The sequence below is a fragment of the Acomys minous genome (genome assembly GCF_964271855.1).
Source record: "Acomys minous genome assembly, chromosome: 10".
Classification (NCBI taxonomy): Eukaryota; Metazoa; Chordata; class Mammalia; order Rodentia; family Muridae; genus Acomys; species Acomys minous.
In genome coordinates, this window is record NC_140491.1 from 64,865,202 (window position 1) to 64,889,602 (window position 24,401).

General features: G+C 38.9%; 1 protein-coding gene across 1 annotated transcript in view; it reads left to right on the forward strand.

Moving 5' to 3' along the window:
• Positions 1-1,217: 1,217 nt before the first annotated feature.
• Positions 1,218-24,401, forward strand: part of HNMT (histamine N-methyltransferase) — a 30,677-nt gene continuing 7,493 nt past the window's right edge. Inside the window, exons 1-3 of the mRNA XM_084799600.1 lie at positions 1,218-1,642; positions 4,306-4,358; positions 23,508-23,615. Coding sequence (XP_084655726.1) covers positions 1,506-1,642; positions 4,306-4,358; positions 23,508-23,615 — 298 coding nt within the window. The 5' untranslated portion in view covers positions 1,218-1,505. The remainder of the gene's footprint in view (positions 1,643-4,305; positions 4,359-23,507; positions 23,616-24,401) is intronic.

The window sequence follows — 24,401 nt, forward strand, 5'->3', positions numbered from 1 at the left end:
TAAGAGTGTAACATGTATATAATTCCTGATTGTGTCATGGTTCTTCTTGCTGTAGGTAGTTTATTGTATATATGTATAATAATATAAATGTATATGTAAAAATTATTTAATAAAAGAAAAAAAGGGGGAAAAGTGTCTTGACAATGTTCAAAACCAACAATTCAAATTCTAAGCAAACAGTATCCTTGAACGTAATGCTTAGAAGTTCTTCATATGTTTTGGGTGTAAAAATATTTCTCCTTGTATGTGTATGTGCTCAAATTTAGCATTTTTGTCTTTTCTTTTTGAGATTATTTGCATAGTGTTTGTTTAGTTTAGGCAAACTGAGATGGCAGTACTATCTAGGAGGTCCAAGGAGATAGGCTTGGATTGAGTATAAAGATTTTTATGAAAGCACGGTGCTAGGGCGTAAGACATTCCCCAGCCCGACCACATTTCACTGGCATGCTTTGAGCAGACCACTCAGTCTCTTCAAATCTCAGTTTTCTTAGATCTACCTGATAAGGAAAGAGATGGAGACCGGGTGACAGTGCAGTGCATCCCAGTAGTGCAAGCCACCAGCTTTGTCATTGTCAATGTAAACGCAGAAGCAGATTTGTAATCATTTCAGAAGACATTGCCTTTGTGGAACTTGTCAGGAGATCAGTTAGGCATCTGTTATTGTCTTCGTTAGCTAACTACCACACAGAGATAAAAGTGGAGCTTAAGATGAGTGGTAAATAACCGGGGATGAAACTTTCAGTTTCCAAAGGCTCAGAAAGCAGGAGCTCCTGAGCGCTAAGCCTTTTGTGGGACTAGGGAAGGCCTCCTACTACCTTAAACTTAGCTAACAGCTCTCACGCTCCTCTTTGACTTACAAAATTTCCTGATTTGTTCGAACAAATCGACCAACATTTGAAGAAATCAGCAGTTGCGATTAAGAGTCTTAAGCTAAAATACGTGAAGGCTGGGGACTTCGGCCCAACAACCACTCAGCCAGATGTTGGTTGGTTGTCTATTTTAGCAGTTGCAGGTTTCTGAAAATCATATATAGCTTCGTGACATCCCAGTCAGTCTAAAAGCTGACCGTTTTTTGCTTTAAAAACAAAACAAAACAACGAAAACCCCCTTTCCTACTTAGAACGAACTAGTGACAGCTGCAGAAAAAAAAAAAAAAAAAAAAAAAAAAAAAAACCAGGAAGTGCTTGGAATGCTTTTACAGCTTTTCTGAGCTGCTGGGCTGCTTTACAGCTGCGCAGGGAGTAAAGTATCAGCTGAAAGTCCTGAACGAACCTTGGCTGGCCCAAGCTCTGTCTGTTTGCTAGTTTTGGATGCATGTCAAATGCAAAGCAGGTTTAAACGCTGTCACTTAGTTTTTATTCATGCGTTATTTTTTTTTAAACTTATTTTAAGGCGTGGTTTCGGAGCCAGCGGGGTTATAGAAACTGGTGGGGGAAGGGAGAGGGAGAGGAAAGAGAAGGAACAAGGAAGAGGGGCAGTTAAACGTCTTTATTAGGGAACTCAACATGGCATCTTGCATGAGGAGCTTGTTTTCTGACCACAGCAGATACGTTGAATCTTTTCGGAGGTTTCTAAGTCATTCCACGGAACACCAGTGCATGCAGGAATTCATGGACAAGAAGCTGCCAGACATAATAGCAAGGTAACACAAAGAAGCGTTTCTTTCCAGGGGCAAACCTGTGGGTGGAAGATAGGTAGGTAGAATGCATCCCAGGGGGCAGACAGAGGTGGAGGGGACCCCGGGATTAGATTTGTAGCGGACCACAGCTGCCTGCCGCTGCCGCCGGGCCTTGCCTAAACCCGCTGGCCTCGCTGCTAATGCAGCTCTGCTTGCTTTAAATAGGCAGGGACTGATTTGGTGCTGCATAGCTGGCAGCACGGGCTAAGTGTTAACCATTTGAAGGCTTTAAAAGCAAAAGCCCAACCTTATTTGGAAAAAGATAAGATACAAATCATTAAACTCAGATTTTTTTTTCCCTAGCACGCTTTCAAATTGTAGGTTTCCAAAATATGGATTCTGGTATTCTTTTCCTTAGACTCAGATACAAGCAATGGCAGAATGCTGTTTGCTCCAGAGGGTAAGAGTTGTGGTCCTCAATTCTAATAACATTGATTTAAATTCATTTCCCTTATCTATTATTATCACTTTCCCCCAAACTCTTTTCCTTTCAACTTAGCATCAATATGATCCTGAAAAAAAGGTTATTTTACCATTATCAGGGAGGCTGGTTTCTACCCTTCTCAGAGACTCCTTTATTTATCACTTAGTTTTGATTAATGCGTTCAATTTGTCTCAAAGCTGATAAGCATTATTGAGGTGACAGAAGGAATCCATTCACCTATGGGGCTAAGTTGTTGACCTTCTCTTTCAGGAAGTAGCTATAGGAACAGATTAAGAAGTGACTGACTGTAGCCCTAGTTTGCAAGCAACAAAGAAACCTGTTGTTTTATCTTCTACTGTCTGAATTTCTGTCTGGAGTTAGTCCCCTGTGGTAGCACTTCTGCCCAACCAGAGCAGACATGTTGGACAAGTACAGAGTGTTATATGCCTGTTTCTCCTCCTCCTCCTCCTCCAAACTTGAGTCATTTCCTCAGCCTTGTGTTTTGTGTCTGTCTTAACAAGGTGCATTAGTTGACATGTAATAGGATAAAGGGCATAAAAATTAAGTCATGGGCTCTGCGTTCCACCCGATGCACACATAGATGCCACTAAGTATAAAAATACTAAAGCAGACACCAAGTAGACAGTTTTATCTGAAATCATAATTCACTTCTTTGGACCTTTATACTCATTTCTTAATATATGGGTTATGGGTTACTTTCTCAATGTGTGTTCAGTTTGGATTGTACGCATTCAGCGCTTAGCTTAGCCAGGTCCTTGCTTTACTTTAGCCTCACAGCACAGACTGAAGATGTGCTGACCCCAGTCTACATGGAACGGTGACTGTGGAACCTGTGAAAGATGAAATTTCAGTTATGCCCTCTGATTTTAAGTTGAAAGTACTCTTATTCTTTTTTTTTTTTTTCAAATGTAGTTCCTAGGATAGGTATACAATAAACGCATAATATTTATTTGTTTATTGAAAGGAGAACAGGAAGAAGGAATGTGGAAAAAGACACCATAGAGGCAGCATGAAGCACCAAGTCCTTGCCTGGGCTTTATTTATATCTTCAGTGTACAATGCCCACAGAGATTGACAGAGCTATGTTTTATGCTTAATAATAAGAAATAAGGCAATAAGATACCAAAATGCCAGGCAGTGGATATTATATTAAATGAAGTTTATTAAGTGAGCATGGGGAGAGAAGGAAGGGGGGGAGAGGTACAAGAGAGAGAGAGAGAGAGAGAGAGAGAGAAAGAGAGAGAGAGAGAGAAGAAGAAGGAGGAGGAGGAGGAGGAGGAGGAGGAGGAGGAGAAAAGAAGAGAGGAAGTAAGAGAGAGAAAGAAAGTAAGGGGGTAAGGGAGGGAGGGGCGAGGTGGGCCTGCCCTTTATAGACTGGGCAGGGCTGGCCACGCCCCCGTGGTAGGTATGCAATGACCTCACAGGTAGGTGGACCAAAGCAGAATCCTAACACTATGTGTTCTTGTTTTTCAGTCTCCAAAGAAATGCCACTTTTTACATGTAAGATGTGTATAGTGGCACTTCTGCCTCCAAGTTCAAGGAAGAAATGGAGCCTGTTGAAGGAGAACCCCCCTTCTCCCAACACACACACAGTGGGGGGTCCCTTCTAGACCTTGATTAGGCATAAACCACATCCAAATACCTGTTTTCACAGAGAGGTCCTTTATTAAGCTAGGAAGAAAAGGTAAAGTGGCTGCTTTCTTCCTCAGGCAGGAAAATAGCAGCAAATGACCTTGCAGGTATAATTTTTAAAGAAAATTTTGGTTCGGTTTGTTAATTAGGTGAACCAAAGGTTTTTGATTGCTGGACTTCAACACTTTCATAGCAGGGCTGAGGCGGAATGGTGAAATAAGGGAACAGGCCTTGGTGTCTGGCTGTAGGCTGGTAATCTAATGATTTTTAGCAAGGCAGAAGGAATGAGGGAGAAGGCCAGGCCCTGCCAGAATCGTGCTTGCCAGGCTCGAGCTGACCAGAGTCCTTTTGCCCGTGTTTTCAGGTACTCTAAAAAGAGGCATAGGAATAAATGAGGAGCCGCAGACATGCCTGGCCGCTTCTGTGCCGGCCTCTTGGCCTTTCATGTGTTCGTCTTTTGCTTTTCAATAGACTTGACAGGAAGCATTGGCAAAACACCTTTCAGGGGTTTCTTAAGTTATATAATTTTGTTTGTTTGCTTGCTTTTCAGGATTGGAGAGACAAAAGCAGAAATTAAGATTCTGAGCATAGGTGGAGGTGCAGGTATGAATAATACATGTAAATTTCTATTCTGCTGTAGGCACCATGTATTTGATAGTAACATTGTTCATACTCTAGAAATTACTTTCCTTTGCTATTGTAAAAGATCAAAGTTGTAAATGAAAGCAGCATCATGCAACTCAAATTAATTGCTCTCAATAAGTTTATATACTTTAGGATATTAGACTTCATTATAATTTGTAGGGTAGGTACGAGAGGAGATTTTCTTGTTCTTTTTGTAAGTGGAAAACTTAGGAGATTATCACTGCTACTGGTTCATGTAAGGACTGGAAACGTTCACCAGAATGTAAATTGATGCACAGCTCCTTCCAATAAAAATATCTCAAAACGGGCAAAACATACTTAATATCATCCTTAATTTACATTATTGTAGCCCCATGTCTGAAGTGAATTGGCCTCACTACTCCCTTCTTCTGAATGAATTCTAAAAGTATATTTAATGATTCAAAGTACATTCTTATCTGTATTTTACCACCACCACTTGGGCAATTTTTAAAAAGATTTATTTACTTATTTTATGTATATGAGTACTCTATCTGCATGTACACTTGTACACCAGAAGAGGGCTTCAGATCCCACTTGTGAACCATGATGTGGTTGCCAAGAATTGAGCTCAGGACCTCTTGAAAAGCAGACAGTGTTCTTTACATCTGAGCCTTCTCTCTAGCCTGGTCTTATTTTTAATTTTGAATTCTATAAGAAAAACACTAACTCTGCAAAAGCGGATTGATATATGTGTCATTTGTAACTACCCTAATGAACTGTGTTAACTTTGACTCATACATAAGCTGAGGTTTTTCTCATTAGTAAAATGGAAACACTAGTGTTATCTAGTCTTATCTATAGAATTGTAATAAGAAAGCATTTATAAAATGCTGAACATATGCTATTCCTCCTGTAAAGCAAAGGTTTCTCTCTGAAACACTAAAGTAACATATTTGTTTCATTTTTAAGGTATTAGTCATCTTTGACTTGATATGTTAATATCAAACATGCTGACATAGCTATGATTACAGCCTAGTAGACTGGAAACTGCGTTGACACTCGCAAATGTCCTTGAGCCTCTTAAATACAAGTGTGTGGTGCCATATGAATGAGATGGAGTGTAGCCCATATTAACACAAAGGGAATAAAGAGCCCTCCAGTGAAGAAGAATAGCTAGTTTATGGTGGTATTATTTATTCAGTTTTCATAAAACTTACCGTGCTATAATATAATAAATGCTAATCCTAAAAATCCCTTTGCCCTGTTATCTTTAACCACATAGACAGAGAGAGCAGCAAGGACAAGTCGAGAGGGTCACTGTTGCTAATCATGCTATAGGGAATGCTTAAGCTATGACACTGTATTATTGCTACTGTATTACTATAAGCACAAAAGATTTGTAACAGAGATGGATTGCCCAAACACGGTTCTGTTAATTCATTTACTAAAAAGAGTCATTTACAGTTTGTTGCATAGGAGTCTCAGATACCCTCCAAGCATCAGGACTATGATTTCGTATTGTCACCTGGGTTCAGAGCTTATGAAAAGTTCTACAAGAAACAACAATTCAAAATAATCTCTATCATGACCCAGTTAATTGTCTTTAATATAAAGTTAGTTGAATTTCCAATGCAAATATATCCACATTCTTTCTCTTTATTTCTTTCTTTTTGATCTTTGTTTCCTTTGAGACAGGTCTTCTCTGTGGAGCCCCGGATGTCCTAGAACTTGCTCTGTAGAACAGGCTGGCCTTGAACACAGAGCCCTGCCTGCCTCTGCCTTCCAAGTTAGTGTGGGGGTTAAAGGCTGCACCACTATCCCCAGCTATATGTTCACATTCTCATGAGCTACCTTATAGAGAATACTTGGCCTGTACATCGATTCTTTACATTAAGATGCACCTAGGCACTAATGGGATTCATCAAAATAAAGGGAAGGATACTGTGAGTCCTATCATTGGAGGCTGAACATTGTATTGCTACCAGACTCTATCGTGGAGAAAATATGGAATCTTCTTAGACTTATTCTTCAGAAGAAACTGTTCAGAAACATAAGGACTTGAGGAAAAATTCAAATTAAAATACAGAGTTTGCAGCCCGACTTGCTGGACAGGATGTGCATTACAAGAGGGGTAGTCTTATACAGCGAGTACATTCCAGACGCTGTATTTAAAAGTTAAAAGTTAAAATTGGGGGTTGTCTCATATGCCGGAGAAATATGGTATATACTTAGCTTTCATTAACCAAATGAAATAAATAAGCAGTACATTTAACAAATGCTTGAGCAAGGTGTCCTTGTTGTGAATAAGTGTTATTTCATGTAGTTTCAATTTTCATATTGCAAGGAGGTAAATGCTTATCTCACAAACTCCTTGCCTTAGAGAAGCAGTTTCGCTCATATTTCACTATCTTCAGATAAGAGGTTTATATCAACCTTGAACTTGGTTGTGTCCTTCCAAATCAGTCTCTGAACTCTAATCTCTTGCAAGTGCAGCCGTTGGTCTTAGTCTTTACTCTGTGCCCAGTTCCCACAGTTCAATTCACAGGACCTCACCACAGTCTTACCTCACCAGAGTCTGGTTTTACTGTTTCGATGTCCTGTTCTCAGATGCGTAGGCAGCTTCAGCTGACTTTCTACATACCTCTGGTGAAAATGCTCTTTCCATTCAGAGCGCTGACACCGTTTCTCCCAGCACATTTGAGAAACGCATACCCAGAGCAAACAGACTAAAAACTCCATAAGTGAAATAGCTACTTATCAGGAGTGATTGTCCTCAGAGCCAAGCAACTGCCATCTGGGCCATTCACCTCTTTCTCTTGCAAAAAAATTCATCCTAGCTGGCCTTGTTGGCAGTTTACACTTCCTGCACTCCCTTGTACCCACCTCCAGTATTTAACTGCTCGTTACCAACTGGCAAGTTTGTACATGGCACAGACGAGGGATTAGAATATGTATATATTAGAATCTATATATTCATATATGTGATCTATTATGCACATATATATGTCAAGGGGAAGACTAGAGAGGGGTCCGTCTAGGTGGCTGTGGGAATCTCTCCCTCCTGCTGACCGAGGCTTTCTGGGTGTGGCCGGTGGAGAAGGCATGGCCACATCCCAGTGAGTAATCCCTCACCTGTGCTCTGCAGCCAGGAAGCTCAATATTTTCATTAGGAGAAGGGAGAGACCTTAGTTTCATCTCCTTCTGGGAAGGAATTTTAGCGACATTGCTTTATACCATTTAGTGCTCATGTTCTTTGGTTATTTATTGCTTTCAGAAATATGAGAAGGATGTATGCCTATGCACACTTATTATTATTATTATTTTTTTAGAAACTAGTGTTTATGTCAACTATGATTCATATGTCTGAATGAGCTAATTGCAAGATGAAGTTATAATATATAAGATCTGGTTTATTGGAAGCAGCTCTTGGCCACCATGCAGGGTGGGGGAGGGAGAGAGGGAGGGAGCCGGGGAGGGAATGAGAGAGGGGCGTGTGGGAGATGCAGAGAGAGAAGAGATAGAAAGAGAGAAAAGAGCAGAGGAGAGAGAGAGGTGGGAGGCACAAAAAGTCTGGATTATACAGTGAAGATCCTCTGGGATAGGGGAAGGCCGGCCTCTGGGCTAGAGAATTCAGGGTAGAGGGTAGGGCATGCCGTCCATGCCCTGCAGCAGGTAGGAGCCGAGGGAAGCCTGAAATCAAACTACACTTTATGAAAAATGTAAGATTAAAAAAATCTTATGACATTTTTACTTATAATCCAAGCAATTATTAGGGATCTATAATAGTTCAAAAGAAAGGAAATTGATGGAAAACTTCTTAGAGTAGTCTTTAAGTAATATTCTACATTCATAGCTCTGTTATCTACAAATTATATATCCTATTGGTGGAGAAATGTGTGAAAACAAATAGGTGAATAAAAAATAAAGGAAATCACAAGGAACACAAATCATGGGCAAAAGCCTAGACCGTGTAGCTTTTATAGAGCCCAAACTGAGCAGTAGTTTATGTATGCACGCTTTAACGAGAGGCAGTGAGCATTCCGGAGTGTTTTTATTGTTGTTTGTTTTCAGGGTTTTCTATAAGTCATTTCACCTTGACTTCAGCAATTATTTTTAGTTTTTTTAGACTAGTAACATTATTTTTACTCTAAATCTGATAGAATTTGCTTTTTGGTCCATTTCAACATTGATGTTTCCTTAAATTAAAATTAAGCCTGGTAGGGCTTCATAATCATTAAATTTTTATGAGTGTTGTTTCATGCTAGGTGGTGCATAGAAAACAAGAAATCCATAGTCTTTTTGGTAAGGGGAAATGCTACTAATTTATAAGGCTACAAACCTAACACTTATGCCTGGAAAACGCTCCAGAAAGGAGTTATTGGCAGTATGTTCTTGCTATGGAATTTGCATATATATTAGATTTATTTTTTCACTTATTATATTCAAGTATCAGAAAGTATTACAAGAATTAGAACTAAATTGAGCAGTCTAATTCTTCCCATTTTTTATTTATATTCCCAGTACTTTATGTACAGATGGTATGAACCCTCTCATAATTTTTCACAATAATTTTGCTGTTACCTGTTGAGAGCACTTGGGTTAGGTAAGTCTTTGTTATACAACACACAGATGGCAGCATTTCTATAGAAGATAAAAAATAGAGAAAGTGTAATCCACCATCATTTTACAGATTAATAATGTGAGCAGTATTAGGTAGAATAAAGCCCAGAGTGCAATAACTTGTACAGAATCAATGCAAATATTATGAACCTGATAAAAAGACAGAATGAGTTGTTTAGTAATCATCAAATATTTGAAAATATGATTTCTAGGACTGGCGAGATGGCCCAGTGGTTAAGAGCACTGTCTGCTCTTCCAGAGGACCAATGGCAGATCGCAACGGTCTGTAACTCCCGTCCTTGGGGGGATCTGACAGTACATGCAGGCAAAATACCAGTGCATGTGAAATAAAACTAAGTAAATTTAAAGAAAATTGAATAAGAGAAAATATGATCTTAGTAGCATTTAAATTTTATTTCCTTTCTCAAACAAAATGTGAAGAGAACACAGAAGTTTGTTGATTTATACAGTTATGTAAGCAAATGGGCTGACACGTCTTTTAAGTTAGGACAACAGCGGACTAGATATAATTAGGGTGGGGACTGGATGGCCTGAGGTGTCTGTTGGGCTTAGAAAACAGTGTAATGGCAGTGCTACGTCTTTCTAGTCATACTAGTGTGTGACCTGTTTTGACTAAGGCAACAAAGGTAGACTGGCTATGAACAGAAATACCTCTTAGCCTGTACAGGCTCATTGTGATAACTTAGGCTTTGGCCAGTTGTTTTACAGCGACAGAAACTCCAAAGTTGAGTTGTTTGGATAAATGGGTAGATTTACAATTTAATATACGGAAACAGTTATCTTTACACAGACCAGTGCAGCTTTTCCTGAGAGACATTAACCAGGGTAAACATGCCTGTATGGTGCAATTATTCTTTTTTCTGATAAGAGGCACAGGACTTAATTAGTGGCCATCAGCCAAGGTTCTGACCTCTTCAACTGCCTGGCAGAGGCATGCATGCTTTTTTTAGCTAAGTTTCACTTTCGTGTAACAATTTTTAAAGCGAGTTTATTGATGAATCTTTTGTGTTACATTGGTTTCTTACTTCCATTTCTTCACTAGGACATGGCAGAAAGCAAAGGGTAATGTTTTTAGTATCTAGATCAATAAATTGAGAATGATGGAAACCAGAGTTTGGGGGGTGAGCGAGCAAGAAAAATTAAACTGTATTTATTGCTGCCTTCATATATTTCCTGTGAAAAACCTGAAAAATGTCTGTTCCCAGAAATTGAAAGCCCAAGAAAGTGATTTTTCAGTTCACTTTAAGAACTTGCCGATAACTAAACCTGCTTGGAAGTGGAAGTACACATCTAGAGAAGTTAAATCATCTGTTGTTTCATGAATGCTATCATACAGTGAGGGGAAAACCCCAGCCTTTTCATATGCACTAGAAAAAGGCGTAGGCACTGACATCTTGAACGCTTGTGCCATTAGAATTGCTTATTGTGTAATGATCTATGGTTTTTTGAGTGGCCTTTTAAGAAAGAGGTATGCCCCTCTCCACTCACATGACTGTCACCATGTTTAGTTCTTTTGAAGACGTGAAGTTTTTTTTTAACTTAATTTTTTTCATTTAATATATTTAGATAATATTTTTTCTCTTCCATGGGCTTCTAGATATGCACCCAACCTTTAGGCAAAGGCTTTAATTATATATCACTTAAAATGGTTCAAATTTGAATTATTAATATATAGCAAAATAGCAGTTGTTATGTTCTGAGAAAGATGTGGACGTTGGTGATACAGTCTATAAGATTTAGGATTGTCTACAAGTATATTACACATTTGGGAGAATGGAGCACAAGAATATATAACATTGGAAGCCTGTTTTAAAGGCAGAGCAAGCAAAATTCTTTGAGCTAATTAAATAAAGCTTGAAATAGAAAAAAATAATAATGGACAAAATGAAGAAAAAAATCATTATTTATAAATTAAAAGACTATATTTGGGTTGGAATGGTGTCTTATTGGTTAGCAGCCACTGCTGGACTTCCAGAGGACCTGGCCTGGATCCCCACCACATGGGAGCTCACAACCTGGTAACTGCAGTTCCAGGGGATCTGAGGACATGGCACACATATGTTCACACCAAATAAGAAAATAATTTTTAAAATTAAAAATATTATATACTTAGAAAAGCAGATAAATTCAGGTATGTAGCTACACACACACACACACACACACACACACACACACACACACACACACACGGATCATGATGTGGTATTGTAGTTTTCCTGAAAGACAGATTTGTAGTTTGTAGCTCCTTGTACCTGTTGGGATATAGTCTATTAATTAATGAATGGGGCTCTACATGACCTTTGCTGTTAAATAAGACACTACAATTTAGTATACAAACATTCGGGTGGCAGAAAGCTCATGATTAAGAGCACGCCATGTTCTTGCCGGTGACTGGCATTTTGTTCCATCTACCCATCTCAGAGGGCTTATAACATCCGCTAGTTCCAGCTCCCAGGGACCAATGTACTCTTCTGGCCTGTGTGGACACGTATGTACACATGGTACGTGTAGGTAATCTGAATTATGTAGAATGATCAAATAAAGTGACACTTGAGGATGTAATAAGGCTTTGTGGCACCAGGATGGAGCAGGCTCAGAGGACTACACCTAAGCAGCTGTGGAGAAGTGTATTTATTGTTATACAAAAGTTAAGTTTAGAGCAAGTCAAGTCCCTCATTCAAATCCTCTGATCTGCTCTGTGTGCTGCCTGAAGGAACACTGGCCCCCACACTCCTCAGTTCTGATTGTGCTCCGTTGGCAGTGCTCAGAAATACACGAATTCCAGGGTTTCCAGGACTGTGTTGACTGAAGTCATGAGAAGGCCGTGAGCAGTGTTCTTCATGTAAGAGAAATCTTCATGAGAAGTGACTCAAAGCTGTAGCTTAATCCTCCTGTGTATAAAGAATAATCGACATTCTTTCTGTCAACATAGAATAACTGATTTGTAAGGAAAGGACAGAACAAGGGAAAATAGTAGTTTTGGCCTTCCAAGCACGGGAAAAGGAAATGAAAAGGCAAGTGTATGGGCAGAAACTAGGTTTTGTTTGTAGATTCCTAGAACTGCTTCTAACAAAGAGTAATTATAACCTACCATTAGAAGACAACAATAAAAAAGTAGTTTGGGAGACGTTTTCTTCTCTTTGAGCTTAATTACCTTTAGTAGTTCTAATGTTAAAAAGGTCATTATTATTGAGATATAAATAATGTTGTTAAACTGAACACTATTTTTTTTTAAAGTGAGTTGTTCCATACTTGGTTTTACATGCCTTAGGATAGTCATATGAATATAAAAATTAACTATGATCAATTAGAACCTGCTTAACTTTCTCTCTCCCTCCCTTCCCTTTCTTTCTTCCTTCCTTCCTTCCTTCCTTCCTTCCTTCCTTCCTTCCTTCCTTCCTTTCTGTGTGATAGTGTTATGAAGGCATAATTGTGGAGGTGTTCTAGAAACAACTACAAGGATACATATGTAAAGTAATAACAGGTCCATGCACATGGTAATGACAACAGGGAAACCCAAGGGCCTGTGGTCTGCAGGCAGGAGGCACAGGGGAGTTCGTGATTCCAGTTTCCACCACAAAAGCTAGCTGTTTGGAGTCGCAAGAAGAACTCATAATGCTGACACATTTGGATATTGATTATCACAGAATATCAGAGTTCAGAGTTTCCTATTTTAATGTTTAATATAATTTATTTAATTTACCAATTCAACTATTATTTTATCTAGAAACTTCCTTGAAGATACATCTACAATACTATCTAAACTTCTGGACATCCTATGCCCTGGAAAAATTGATATATAAAATTAGCAATCAACGTTAATTTTTAAAAATAATGAACTTAAGTAAAAACTAATTTAAACTTCTGCAGAAATGTTTTATAGATAAGGCAAAACAACAGCAACAACAACAACTACAACTATAACCAAAACCAACCAACCAACCAACCAACCAAAAGCAAAAACAACCTGAATGTTAACAGTTGTAGTTAAATCTTTGTAAGCACAGTAATTTGAAAAGATGTTCTGTATAGTAAATTTGTTTAGCACATTTGTTTAGTATACTTGTTTATGCTGACACATATTTTTAATTTAGTACCTGCTGAAATTCCACAAAAGAATTAACAGAGAAAATCAGTTTAAACTCATTATAAGATGTCCAGACTCTAAAATCATTAATTTGCTCTGCTGTTCACAAAGGAAGAAGAGAAGACTAGGGAAGTTTGATTTATTGAAGTACAGCTATTTATTATTTCTCTATTTCTCATGGGAAAAGTTGTAGACTTTTAAAAATGAGGAATATTTAATACCATTTCTTGATAAGGCTTTAGTAAATGCAAACAACTTTACGTGTGTATATGTTTTAAATCTCAGAATGTCAAAAATAAGTTGCCTAGTTGTCCCCTTCCAGAGTAAGGACTAACAGTGTTTGCATGTGAGTGGAAACAGCAAGCAGCCTGCCTTGCTTTTCTCCTAGAGCAAGTCCATGGCTCCCAAGTGTCATCTGTTTACTCCTGAATGTGTTATGAATTTGTTTGGTAATTCAAGTCTCTCTTAATTTCTTTCATCTCTGAGCATCCCTCTCATCCAAGAATATAGGTCTTGAAAGCATTCCCTTATGATAAACTCGTTATCTTTGGTGTTGTAGTGTTTGTGAGCATACTGCCCGAGGCTGCCTGGCAGACTATGACCCTACTCTGCCTAGTAACCTATGACCTCATGACCTACCTGCCACTAGGAGTGGCCCTACCCAGGATTATAAAAGCACAAGCCCACCTTATCTCTCTCTTGTTTCTCTCTTCCTTTCTTGCTCTCTTACCTGTCTCTATCTCTCTTCCTCTGTCTCCTTCTTTGTCTCTGTTTCTGTCTTTCTCTCTCTGGGGCGCTGCCCCTTCTTCCCCCATGCTCGTATAAAAAATTTCTCCATATCATATATGTTGTGTGGTACATATTTCATATTTCATAACTCATTTAAAAGTGTTCCTTTGCTCTACTTGGATTCTGTTAATTTATTTTTCTCTTTCTTTCTTTTGGTTATTTTGGCTAAGGGTCTACCAAACAGCTCTTAGATTCATTGATTCTTTGTTTTGATTTTTTGCTTGTTTCTATTTCATTAATTTCTGCCCAGCTTTATCATTTCTCACCATCATCTGGGTTTGGATTTGGTTCTTGTTTTCCCAAACCCTTGATTTGCATCACTAAGTTATTTATTTGTCCTCTTTCTGATTCTATTGTGGGGAGTTAGAGCTATATACTTTCCTCTGAAGGCCACATTTAATATGCCGGTAAATTTGGTTGGTGTTGTGTTTTCCTTTCATTTATTACCAGGAATCTTTTATTTTCCTTCTTGACTTTTCACTTTGATCCATTCGTCATTCAGTATTATACTATTTAATCTCCGTGAATGTGTGTAATTTCTAGAGTCTTTTGCTGTTGGTTTTGAGGCCAGGATACATAGTTTCACTGTATTTGTTGAGATTTGTTTTGTGTTCCAGAATTGGTTTATTTTAGTTCTATAGGCTGCTACATAAAATATTCTTTGATATTTGGGTAGAACAGTCAGTCTCTTGACATCTGTTGTATTGATTTGATGTACAATATCATTTATGTTCTACTCTTTATTTTTCTTCAGATGACACATCTGTTTTGGTAAGTTAACTGTGTCTCCAAGTCAGGTTTTTAATGGGATGAGCCACAGTCTATGATTAGGATTATAATCTCCTTATTTGTTTCCCTGGTCAAAATGTTTCTTAAGAAAAATAAAACAATGGAGGGGGAGGCCTGGTGGCACTCAGAGGAAGGATAGCAGGTTACCAAGAAGAGACTTGATACCCTATGAGCATATACAGGGGGAGGAAATCCCCCTCAGGAACAGTCATAGGGGAGGGGAGTAAGGGGAAAATGGGAGGGAGGGAAGAATGGGAGGATACAAGGGATGGGATAACCATTGAGATGTAGCAAGAATAAATTAATAAAAAATTAAATAAAAACAAAACAAAAAACTCTTCTTCTTCTTCTTCTTCTTCTTCTTCTTCTTCTTCTTCTTCTTCTTCTTCTTCTTCTTCTTCTTTCTCTTTTTTAAGTCTTATTTGTCAGCTGTTAGAATAGTGACACCCATTCATTTCCTGGCCCCATTTGCTTGGAATACATTTTCCCTCTATTCCTCTCCAAGGTGGTGCCTCCCCTGAGTTGTATGAATTTCTTATAGGCAGTAAATAGTTGGATGTAAAAAAATCCATCCAACTAAGTTGTATGTTGTGATTGGGGAGTTGAGGCCATTGACAGACATTTAAAGTTATTACTGAAGATAGTATTCAGTGTTGCTGTTTCATTGCACTGTTTTGCTGTTTGTGTTCTTAAGCACATTTTGTGTTTCAGTAATTACAGCCTCACTTATTTTCTTCCTAAGGTCTCATGACTTTGCTTATTCCTCTTCAGTCTGAAGTGTCTCTTAACAGTATTATCTGTCAGGTTGGTTTGGTGAACATGAATTCCTTTAGCCTTTTTATAATACAACATGAAAATTTTTTCCTTCAAATGATGATAGTTTTGATGTCCAAAATTGTCTAGTTTGGCCTCTTTAGTGTTTTAGAACATGAAGTACCATGCTCTAGGCTCATCTTGCTTTTAGAGTTTCCACTGAAAAGTCAGTTATTATTCTGATGAATTTCCTTTTCTATGTGACTCCTGACTCTTCTGTAGCACTTTCAAAATCTTTTTATATATAATGTTTTACTTTAATATGACATTGGGAGTCTTTTCTTCTGTATGTGCTGTATATTAGTGTTTTGTGTGTTTCCTGCGTCTCCATGGCTATGTCTTTCATTAATTTAGGGAAGTTTTCTTTGATGCTGTTGAAAATCTGGTCAAGCTCATTTTTATGCTACTCTGTCTATAATAAATACATTTTGTCTTTGCATAGTGTCCTGAATAGTCCTTTCCTGTATTTTAAAAAAAGTCATTATTTTCTTTAGAGGGTTCAATTCCTCTACTTTATCGTCAAGTCCCTATATGCTGTCCTCTACTTGGTCTGTTCTACTGTAAAGGCTCACCCTTAAGTTTTCTAATTGGATCTTTGAATTCTTTAATTTTATCTTCATTTTCAGCTTGTAGAGGGTTTTTTTTTTTAATTATTGCTGTTGTTTTTGTTTTTTCTGTTACATGATCTTTGATCACAGTGTAATCCTTAATATTGTGAACTGTAGAAACCTGTCATTTGTCTGGTGTGGTTGATCCTTAACACACACCTTTAGTCCAAGAGCTTTCTGTACACAGAATTTAATAAAGTTAACCCTAGTCCAAGAGGCGGAGCAAGAAACCAGCTAGCTGACAGGGATTAAAGAGTGGGAGGGATTTTGAGTTGAGGGGTATTTAAGACAGCGTGGAGAAGTAGAAGGGATCTTTGGCACTTCTCTTGGCTTGGGATTTTAGGTTGGCTCCTTGGTCTTTGGCTTTTCAGGCTTTGAGCTAGCAAGCCTTTGGCCTTGGGTTTTTTGGCCTTTTCCTCCTGGGCTCCAGCTGAGCTAGTGAGCCTTTTTGTGCCTTCTCCACTAGGACTTGAGCTGAGTAGGAAGGTCAGCTGGGTGCTTCCTCTGCCTCTCTGAGCTAGCAGGTTTTCACCGCAACATCTGGCTCCTGAGTCTTTATTGGTAAAATAGACCGATCAGGGATTTTTCAATTAAAACATTTTTCAGCATTTCTATCTTTTTATTGTATTCCACTTTCAAATCCTGTATTGTGTTTGTATTTCATTCAGCAATTTGTTTGCATTTTCTTGAACTTTAATTAAAGTTTATTTCTGTCCTCTTCATGTTCATCCATATGTTTACCGGTGTCTTCTTTCTGAATTCTTTAAAGAGAGCTATGATTACTCTTTTAAATTTTGTACTCTGAAATTCATCTTGGTCATTGCCATTGGAGAAAATTTCTACACTACTGTTGGTCTCTGAGGGGGCTGTATTTTTTTTTATTTTTCATATTGTTTGTGTTTCTGTACGGTGCTGGGGCATGTGGGTTTCTTCCATTTGGCTGCATGTCTGATGTGAAATTATGACCTGTTTGTTTGGCTGGAGATTTGGTTTTCTTTGTGCTGTTGCCAGAACTTGGTTGATCTCATGTCAGGTAGTTGGAATGACCAGGTCGGTCCTTTACCTACTTAGTGTTGATTATTGATTGGAGATCCTGGCGTGATTCCAGTTAACTGGCAATTAGTATGATACAGGAGGCTTAAGGTTATTATAAGATTGCTAGGCTGAAGTCCAACAAAGTCCCCTGGTGCAGTTTCTAGCTCTGGGAAAGGGGCCAGAACTCCCTGGAAAAGCATGGAAGAACATGGCTTCTGACCTGAGTTTGCAGGGCAGCATTCAGGGTCCGAAGGGCAGCTGGACCTGGGTCAGATTCAGCAGGGTATCATTTGGTTGTGGATCCTGTCGGGGCCTGGCCAAGAAAGCGTGCAGAAATAGATTCTACATTGGTTTTGAGAGGCCGACTAGAGCAGGCAGCAGTGGCATAAGATAAGGATGCTGGGTTAGTTGCGGTTCCTGTATGAGGTTGGGCAATAAGGCTAGGGACGGAAAAGGAACTGAACCAGGAGAGCTTGCAGTTTGGCTCCCACTTGAGCCTAAAATCGTAGTGTGGAGTGGGGAGTCCTTTCTCTTCTGTGTTATTGTATTATTCTTGGAATTGGACTATTTTAGTTAGAACAAGGGCAACGCTATAGAACTGAAAAGAGAAAGCAAAGGTTTGTTTACTAGGAAAACACATGATAGCCAGAGAAGGCAAATGAGGAATTTATAAAAATATAGTGTCTATAGATGATAAATAGCTTATGTGAAAGGTTCCAAGATAATACTTTTATGCATGTCTAAGTGTCTTAATATGAATGTATGTACACTATATGTATGCCAGGTGCCTGTGAATGCTAGAAGAGGAAACAGGTACGTCTGGAACTGGGTGGTCACAAGCCTTCATGTAGATATTGGCAATCAAATTCTAGTCCTCTTTAAGGGCTTCAAAGGATGTTAACCACTGTGCCATCTCTCCAGCCCCATGAAACATGTTAGACTAAGCTGCAGTACCAGGAAAGACTTGAACTACTGCTTTTCACCTTCCTGAGAAAGAAGCACACATGAATCTTATTTCGTCTTTTAAAATTAATTTTTAGAAAAATATAATCTTCCCCTTCCCCTTCCATTTTCTACCTCCAGTACTTCCTGTGTATTCCATCACACACACTTTGCTTCCTTTCAAAATCACGGCCTCTAATTATTATTGTTACACACACACACACACACACACACACACACACACACACACACACACTTATTATACACAATAAAATATTTATAAAATATTTATTTATTCACTTTGCATCCCGGCCATAGTCCCCTCCCTTCTCTCCCCCCAGTTCCCCTCCCTCCCCCATCCCCTATTCCGTAGAAAAGGGTAGCTCATCGAGTCACATCAGGACTGAGTTCTTCCTCTTCCCCTGTGGCCTGACAAGGCTGACCCATCATGAGGAAGTGATCAAAAAGCAGGCAACAGAGTCCATGTCAGACATCCCCGCTACCCTTAATAGTGGATCCACATGAATCCTGAGCTGCCCATCAGCTGCATCTATGTAGAAGACATGGTCCAGTCCATGCATGGTCCTTGGTGCTTCAGACTCCACAGGCCGGCCCCTCTGGGCTCTGGTTAGTTGACTCTGTTGAGTCTTCTTGTGGAGCTCTTGTCACCTCTAGCTCCTTTTATCCACCCACCCACCCCTGCCACTTTTCCACTAGACTCTCTATGCTTCGCCCAATTTTTGGCTGTGAACTGTTGATGGGTGGAGCCTCTCAGAGGACAGCTCTGCTAGGCTCTGGTCTGCAAGCATAGCAGAGTATCACTAATAGTGTCAGGGATTGGCTCTCTTCCATGGGGTGGGTCTTGGGTTGGGCCAGCATCTGTTGGGCATTGCCTCAGTCTCTGCTCTATCTTTATCCCTGCACATCTTATAGGCAGGCATTAAAAACATTTGCATACACATATGACGCTAAATATACAAGTGCAACCTCCTCAGCCTCTTTAATGTTACTTTTATGTGTATATTTGTATTAGACAACCAATTAGGCGATCATCCCTAGGAAAAACTATCTCACCCACTTTCAGTATCCCTTAGTTGCCCATGGTTCTTTGTGCCCCATGTTAGTTTGTGCCAGTGTTACGCTTCTTCTTTAGGTTTTTTTTTTTTTTTTTAAGGAGGCCATATTGTTGAGGTGTCCTGGCTGAAGCTTTACTGCCTTTTTAGGAAGCACAATTTCATAGTAGCTTTCCTCTGGCTCTTATAATCTTCCTGTCCCTTCTTCCACAGTGCGTCCTAAGCCTTACATGCACGAGCTGTTTTGTGGGTTTATCAGTTGGGCCTAGACATCCCACAATCAGCTGTTTTTTGCAGTTATGGTTTTACCATTTTTGGCTTTCTTTATTGATCTTTGTCTGTTGTAAAGAGAAGATTCTTTGATGAGGGATGAATGGCTTTAGGGTAAATATTTACAAAAGAGTTAGGAATTCTGCTGGTTTAGTAAGTGTAGCGGGTTTCCTTTAGGATCCATGATTACACTAGCCTTGGTAAGTTGGCCAAGTTTCCAGTACCAGGTATGATTTCTATTCTGTCGAGCAGGCTTTATGTCCAATTAGAGAGCTATTGGTTACTGCTGAGATGTGTGTCACCACCGCTCCTTTAGGAATAGTGTGCCATTCTGGTCATTGTTATGGCTCCTAGGTGTTACAGCTAGGTAAGACTATTGGTTGTTTCCTTCCCTTGAAATCTTTCGGGTACTGTGAAAGCGAGTCCTCATCTTTTTTCTTTTCTTTAAAAAATACTTTAAAGATTTATTTACTTACTATGTATACAATACTGTGTCTACATATACACCTGCAGGCCAGAAGAGGGCACCAGATCACATTATAGATGGTTATGAGCCATCATGTGGATGCTGGGAATTGAACTCAGGACCTCTGGAAGAGCAGACAATGCTCTTAACCTCTGAGCCATCTCTCCAGTCCACGAAAGAGGCTTTCAATTCAGAGCCTACTCAAGTCCTCCAGGCCTTTTGAAGTATGTGGTGTTTTTAGCAGAAGTAGTCTGGGAGGCAAACAAAGGCAATAGCAATGGGCTATAGTCCTTATTTTTCTTTTAAAGACAGGGGTTCTCTGTGTTGCCCTGGCTATCCTGGAACTCTCTCCATAGACCAGGCTGGTCTTGAACTCATAGATATCTGCCTGCCTCTGTTTTCCAAGTACTGGGATTAAAGACGTGTGCCACCACCACCCAGCTGGACTGTATTGTTTTTAGAGCTCTTGAAAAGAGCTTTCTCATGTCTGGTGTTTTTGTTAGTATAAGGCTTTTGCTAGGAGCATAATCAGCCAAGTAGGATAATTTCATTAACACACATACACAAACACACACACACACACACACACACACACACACACACACACACTACATACATATATAATGTAATTTTAGGTAAATAAGTATTAATATGATTCGTATTGCTTTTTCAGACTTCATTACTGATATTATACCCTCTTTTCTCTTTGCCCTTTTGTGTGGACCTCCTTGCCCACTCCCCAATTAAAGATCCTGCACATTTTATCCATTTACCTCTTCAAATCACTTGCTAAAGAATTTAAATATTTATAAAACGAGAGTGAGTTCACTGGTTATCCACACACTTCTCTCTAATATCAATGCCCTCCAGCCAGTTATACACTTGTTAAAAGTCATCAACCTTTGTGGGCATATCCATGCTCATTCAGAGTCCAAGGTATATTTAGGATCACTCTTTACATATGTGATGGTTGAAGTGTTTGCATTTCATCAAAGGTCATGTTGAAACCAAACCCTCAACACAACAGCACAGGATATGAGGCCTTTAAAAGGCTTGGGAAGTAGCTCAGTGGCAAAGCGCTGGCCTAGCACAGCAAAGTTTCTGGGTTATATTTTAAGGACAGGAGATAAAAAACATTATTTGGCCTTCAGGGGGTCAGCGAGTTTACAAGTAAGTCTAGGTGAACTTGCTAGGCCCTTCTATCACATAGGGCTACCTAAGTGGCCCAGGAATTCAGGTAATGACTGCGTAGTATGGGGAAGTTATTTATTGTCCAGCACAGGAAAAATTTGAATGTGTAAGAGGAAGTAGTTAAGATAATTAAAATTGTGATAACTTTTGAAATCTTAATTGTGTTGTGCAACTATTCAGGTTTTTTAAAATTTTATTGGTAATTTTATAAAATCATTATTTTTAAAAGATATTTTCAAAACAATATTAATACCTGGTTAAAAATGAGGACATTGAGACAAGAAAAAAAGGAGAGACTACCACCAAGTAAGACAAAAGGCATAAAATGAAAGTATTTCCTGATTCCTGAGAGGCTACTTGGCTGGTTTCCTGCACTGCAATTACTGTTAAAGAATTGCATCACGCTCTCTGAGTGTCCCGGGAGGAACAAGTATTTTGTACCTGCCTAGCATTGAGCGAGATACGATCTGCCACTTGGAAAGCTCTAACGTATCTGGATCCATCCTAGCAGAAAATCTCATCAGGCCTCAGAAGGGAATATCATGACATGTCAGTTGTTTCCTTCAATGCTGAATTTGTTATCTTTATAATTGATTTTTTTAAAACTTAACTTTCCTTCTCTAGTCTCTTGGGCAAGTTGGGATCTCTCTCTTTTTTAAAAATTAGCCTCCAGTTCCTCTTGCCAGTTCCTCCTTTTTCTTTCATTTCTTTTAAACATCTTCTGCTATGGCTTTCGTACCAGTTCCTTTTTCCAGGTTCCTGACCTGGCTTTCCTTAGTAATGGATTCACAAGTTACGTAAGGTGAAACAAACCCTCTCCTCCCCAAGTTGCTTTTGGTCATGGTGTCCATGACCAAAATGACCATGGTGTCATTTATCACAGCAATAAAAAACCTGGCTTAAGACAACCCTAAACTTCATTTTACTTACCATAAAGTGGTAATAGTCATAGTAGTAGACAATAACAATAACAACAACAACAGCAATACCTAATTCGTTCCTTGTGACGGCTAAATGGTAAAATGAATATAAAGCGCAATGTGAAATAGATGGCGCTGAATAAATGGTCTTTGTTCTTTATTCTTTTTCTTTGAACCCCTCTGTTCAAAAAACCATTTCTTTTCTCCCTATTGCTCAGACAATTCAAATTGAGTCTCATACTTTTATTATTAGGTTGCATGCTAACCTTCGTTAAAGTGTGGACGTCTCTTGGCAAGATGTGAAAATTACCTTAGCCTGTTTTGATGTGAACACCATTAACAGGACATTTCCAAAGTTAGACATAAAAAGTGGCAAAAGTGTATGGCACAGTATTAGGACATATGGGAGGTAAAAGAGTGATGAGCAAGAGCATAGAGGATGCCAGGCTAGGAAAAGACATTAAATGGCATAAGGGCCTCAGTTGGTTGGCTAGGTTTGTATGTGGATTGATTATTAATATTTAGTATTTAATATTGAATTATTATTTTAGTGAAATCAGTGGCTACTCCTTAGTCAGCTTTATACCCAAACAACAACACAGAGAGTCCAGTATACATTTAGTTAGCCCATAGCATACTGCCGTATAATAATTACTCCATCCTGGACCTCCATGTTAGTATAGTTTCCTCCTATTGAGTTTTCCCACTTTATACTTACTTTTAATTCATCTCCTAGGCTTGGTTCATTTCTCCTGGTGTCTGGTCTTCTCCCCTAGGCTCCATCCTCCCTTCTTCCTCTTTCTCCTCCCATCACTGGATCAGGATGTCCCACCTTATTCTATGTTATTGCTCAGCATTGGCTAGTTGGTTTTATCGACAACACAGAGAACAAATGGTGACATGTTTATACAAACTAGAGACAGAAATACTTAGAATAAACATCACAATGCGATGTCCTGATTGAAACCAGAGAGTGGGGTGGAGAAATCTGCATTTGAATGAACAAGGGTGAACTATACACAGTTCACAAGAACATTATGCCAACATGTGTGTGTGTGTGTCCATGTGTGTACAAATGGAGGTGTTCAGAGACAATTTTCAGGAGTGGCTTTTCTCTTTCCACTGTGGGTTCTGGAGATTGACCTCAAGGCCTTAACTTTGATCAGCAAGTATTCCTACCACCCTGAGACAGCCCAGCAATGGTATTTTGAAGAGAGCACTTGGTACTTGGCATGGTCTTTGAAAAGAAATATCTGACACACTTTTTGTATTCTGTATGTACAATCATTTGTCTTTTTACTTGAAATATTTAAATGCTTTTCTGGACTAGATTAGTTATCAGTTCTAAGTTGCACTTTTCTAATATTTTAATATGTCTGGCTTAAATATATCCTTCAATTGGCAAATATTCAAAATTAATCTTTTTGAAAATCTTTGTAAATATAAGTCAAAAAGTAAGTCAGCTGAAATTGTTCTTAATGACTACACTCAGTGTACCCTGTCCTGTTTATTCACCTTCTAGGTGAAATGGACCTTCAGATTCTTTCCAAAGTCCAGGCTCAATACCCGGGAATCTGCATAAAAAATGAAGTTGTTGAGCCAAGTGCTGAACAAATTGTCAAGTACAAAGGTATGTGTTAAATTCTCTTTTCAAGGGTGTATTGTCTCATTTTGTTTGTTTTGTGGCTTCTTTAGTCTCAAATGGCTAATAGCTCACTGAGTATTATGCATTTGGTAAATTTATATGGAGAAAAAAAATCTTTAAGGAAGGAATGAAGCATCTGAAACTACTGACAGCGAATACTTGAATCCCAAAGAAGTAGGTTACTTATAAGGTCATGAAATTAAAGGAACGCCTCAGCAGCAGGATAGATGAACTTGCCAGCAAGGGTTAACACAAGCAGGCAAAAAGCAAAACACTTCCTTTTTCACAAGGATGTGGGCTGCCACCAGACAGTGTGGCCTTAGACTCTTAGGCCCATTCTGACTTCAAATGATTTGAGTTTAGGATGGGTCTTTCCACATCAAATGATCCAGTCAAGAAAGCCTCCCGCAGCTATGCTCAGCTTCTTTTTAGAAAACAGTTTATTTATTTTATGTGCATTAGTGTTTTCCCTGCATGTATATATGTGTGAGGGTGTCAGATATTGGAGTTACAATAAGTTGTGAGGTACCATGTGGGTGCTGGGAATTGAACCTGGGTCCTTTGGAAGAACAATCAGTGCTCTTAACTACTGAGCTTTCTCTCCAGCCCCTGTACTCAGCTTCTTAGATTTTAGTTGATTCCAGAAATAGTCAAGTTGACAACTAAGGTTAGCCACCACAGTCCAAAACATTCATTGCATTAAAGTTTTAAATGAAAATGGATTCCATATGTATAATCAATTAAATTAAAATTGATTATAGGCCACTTTTT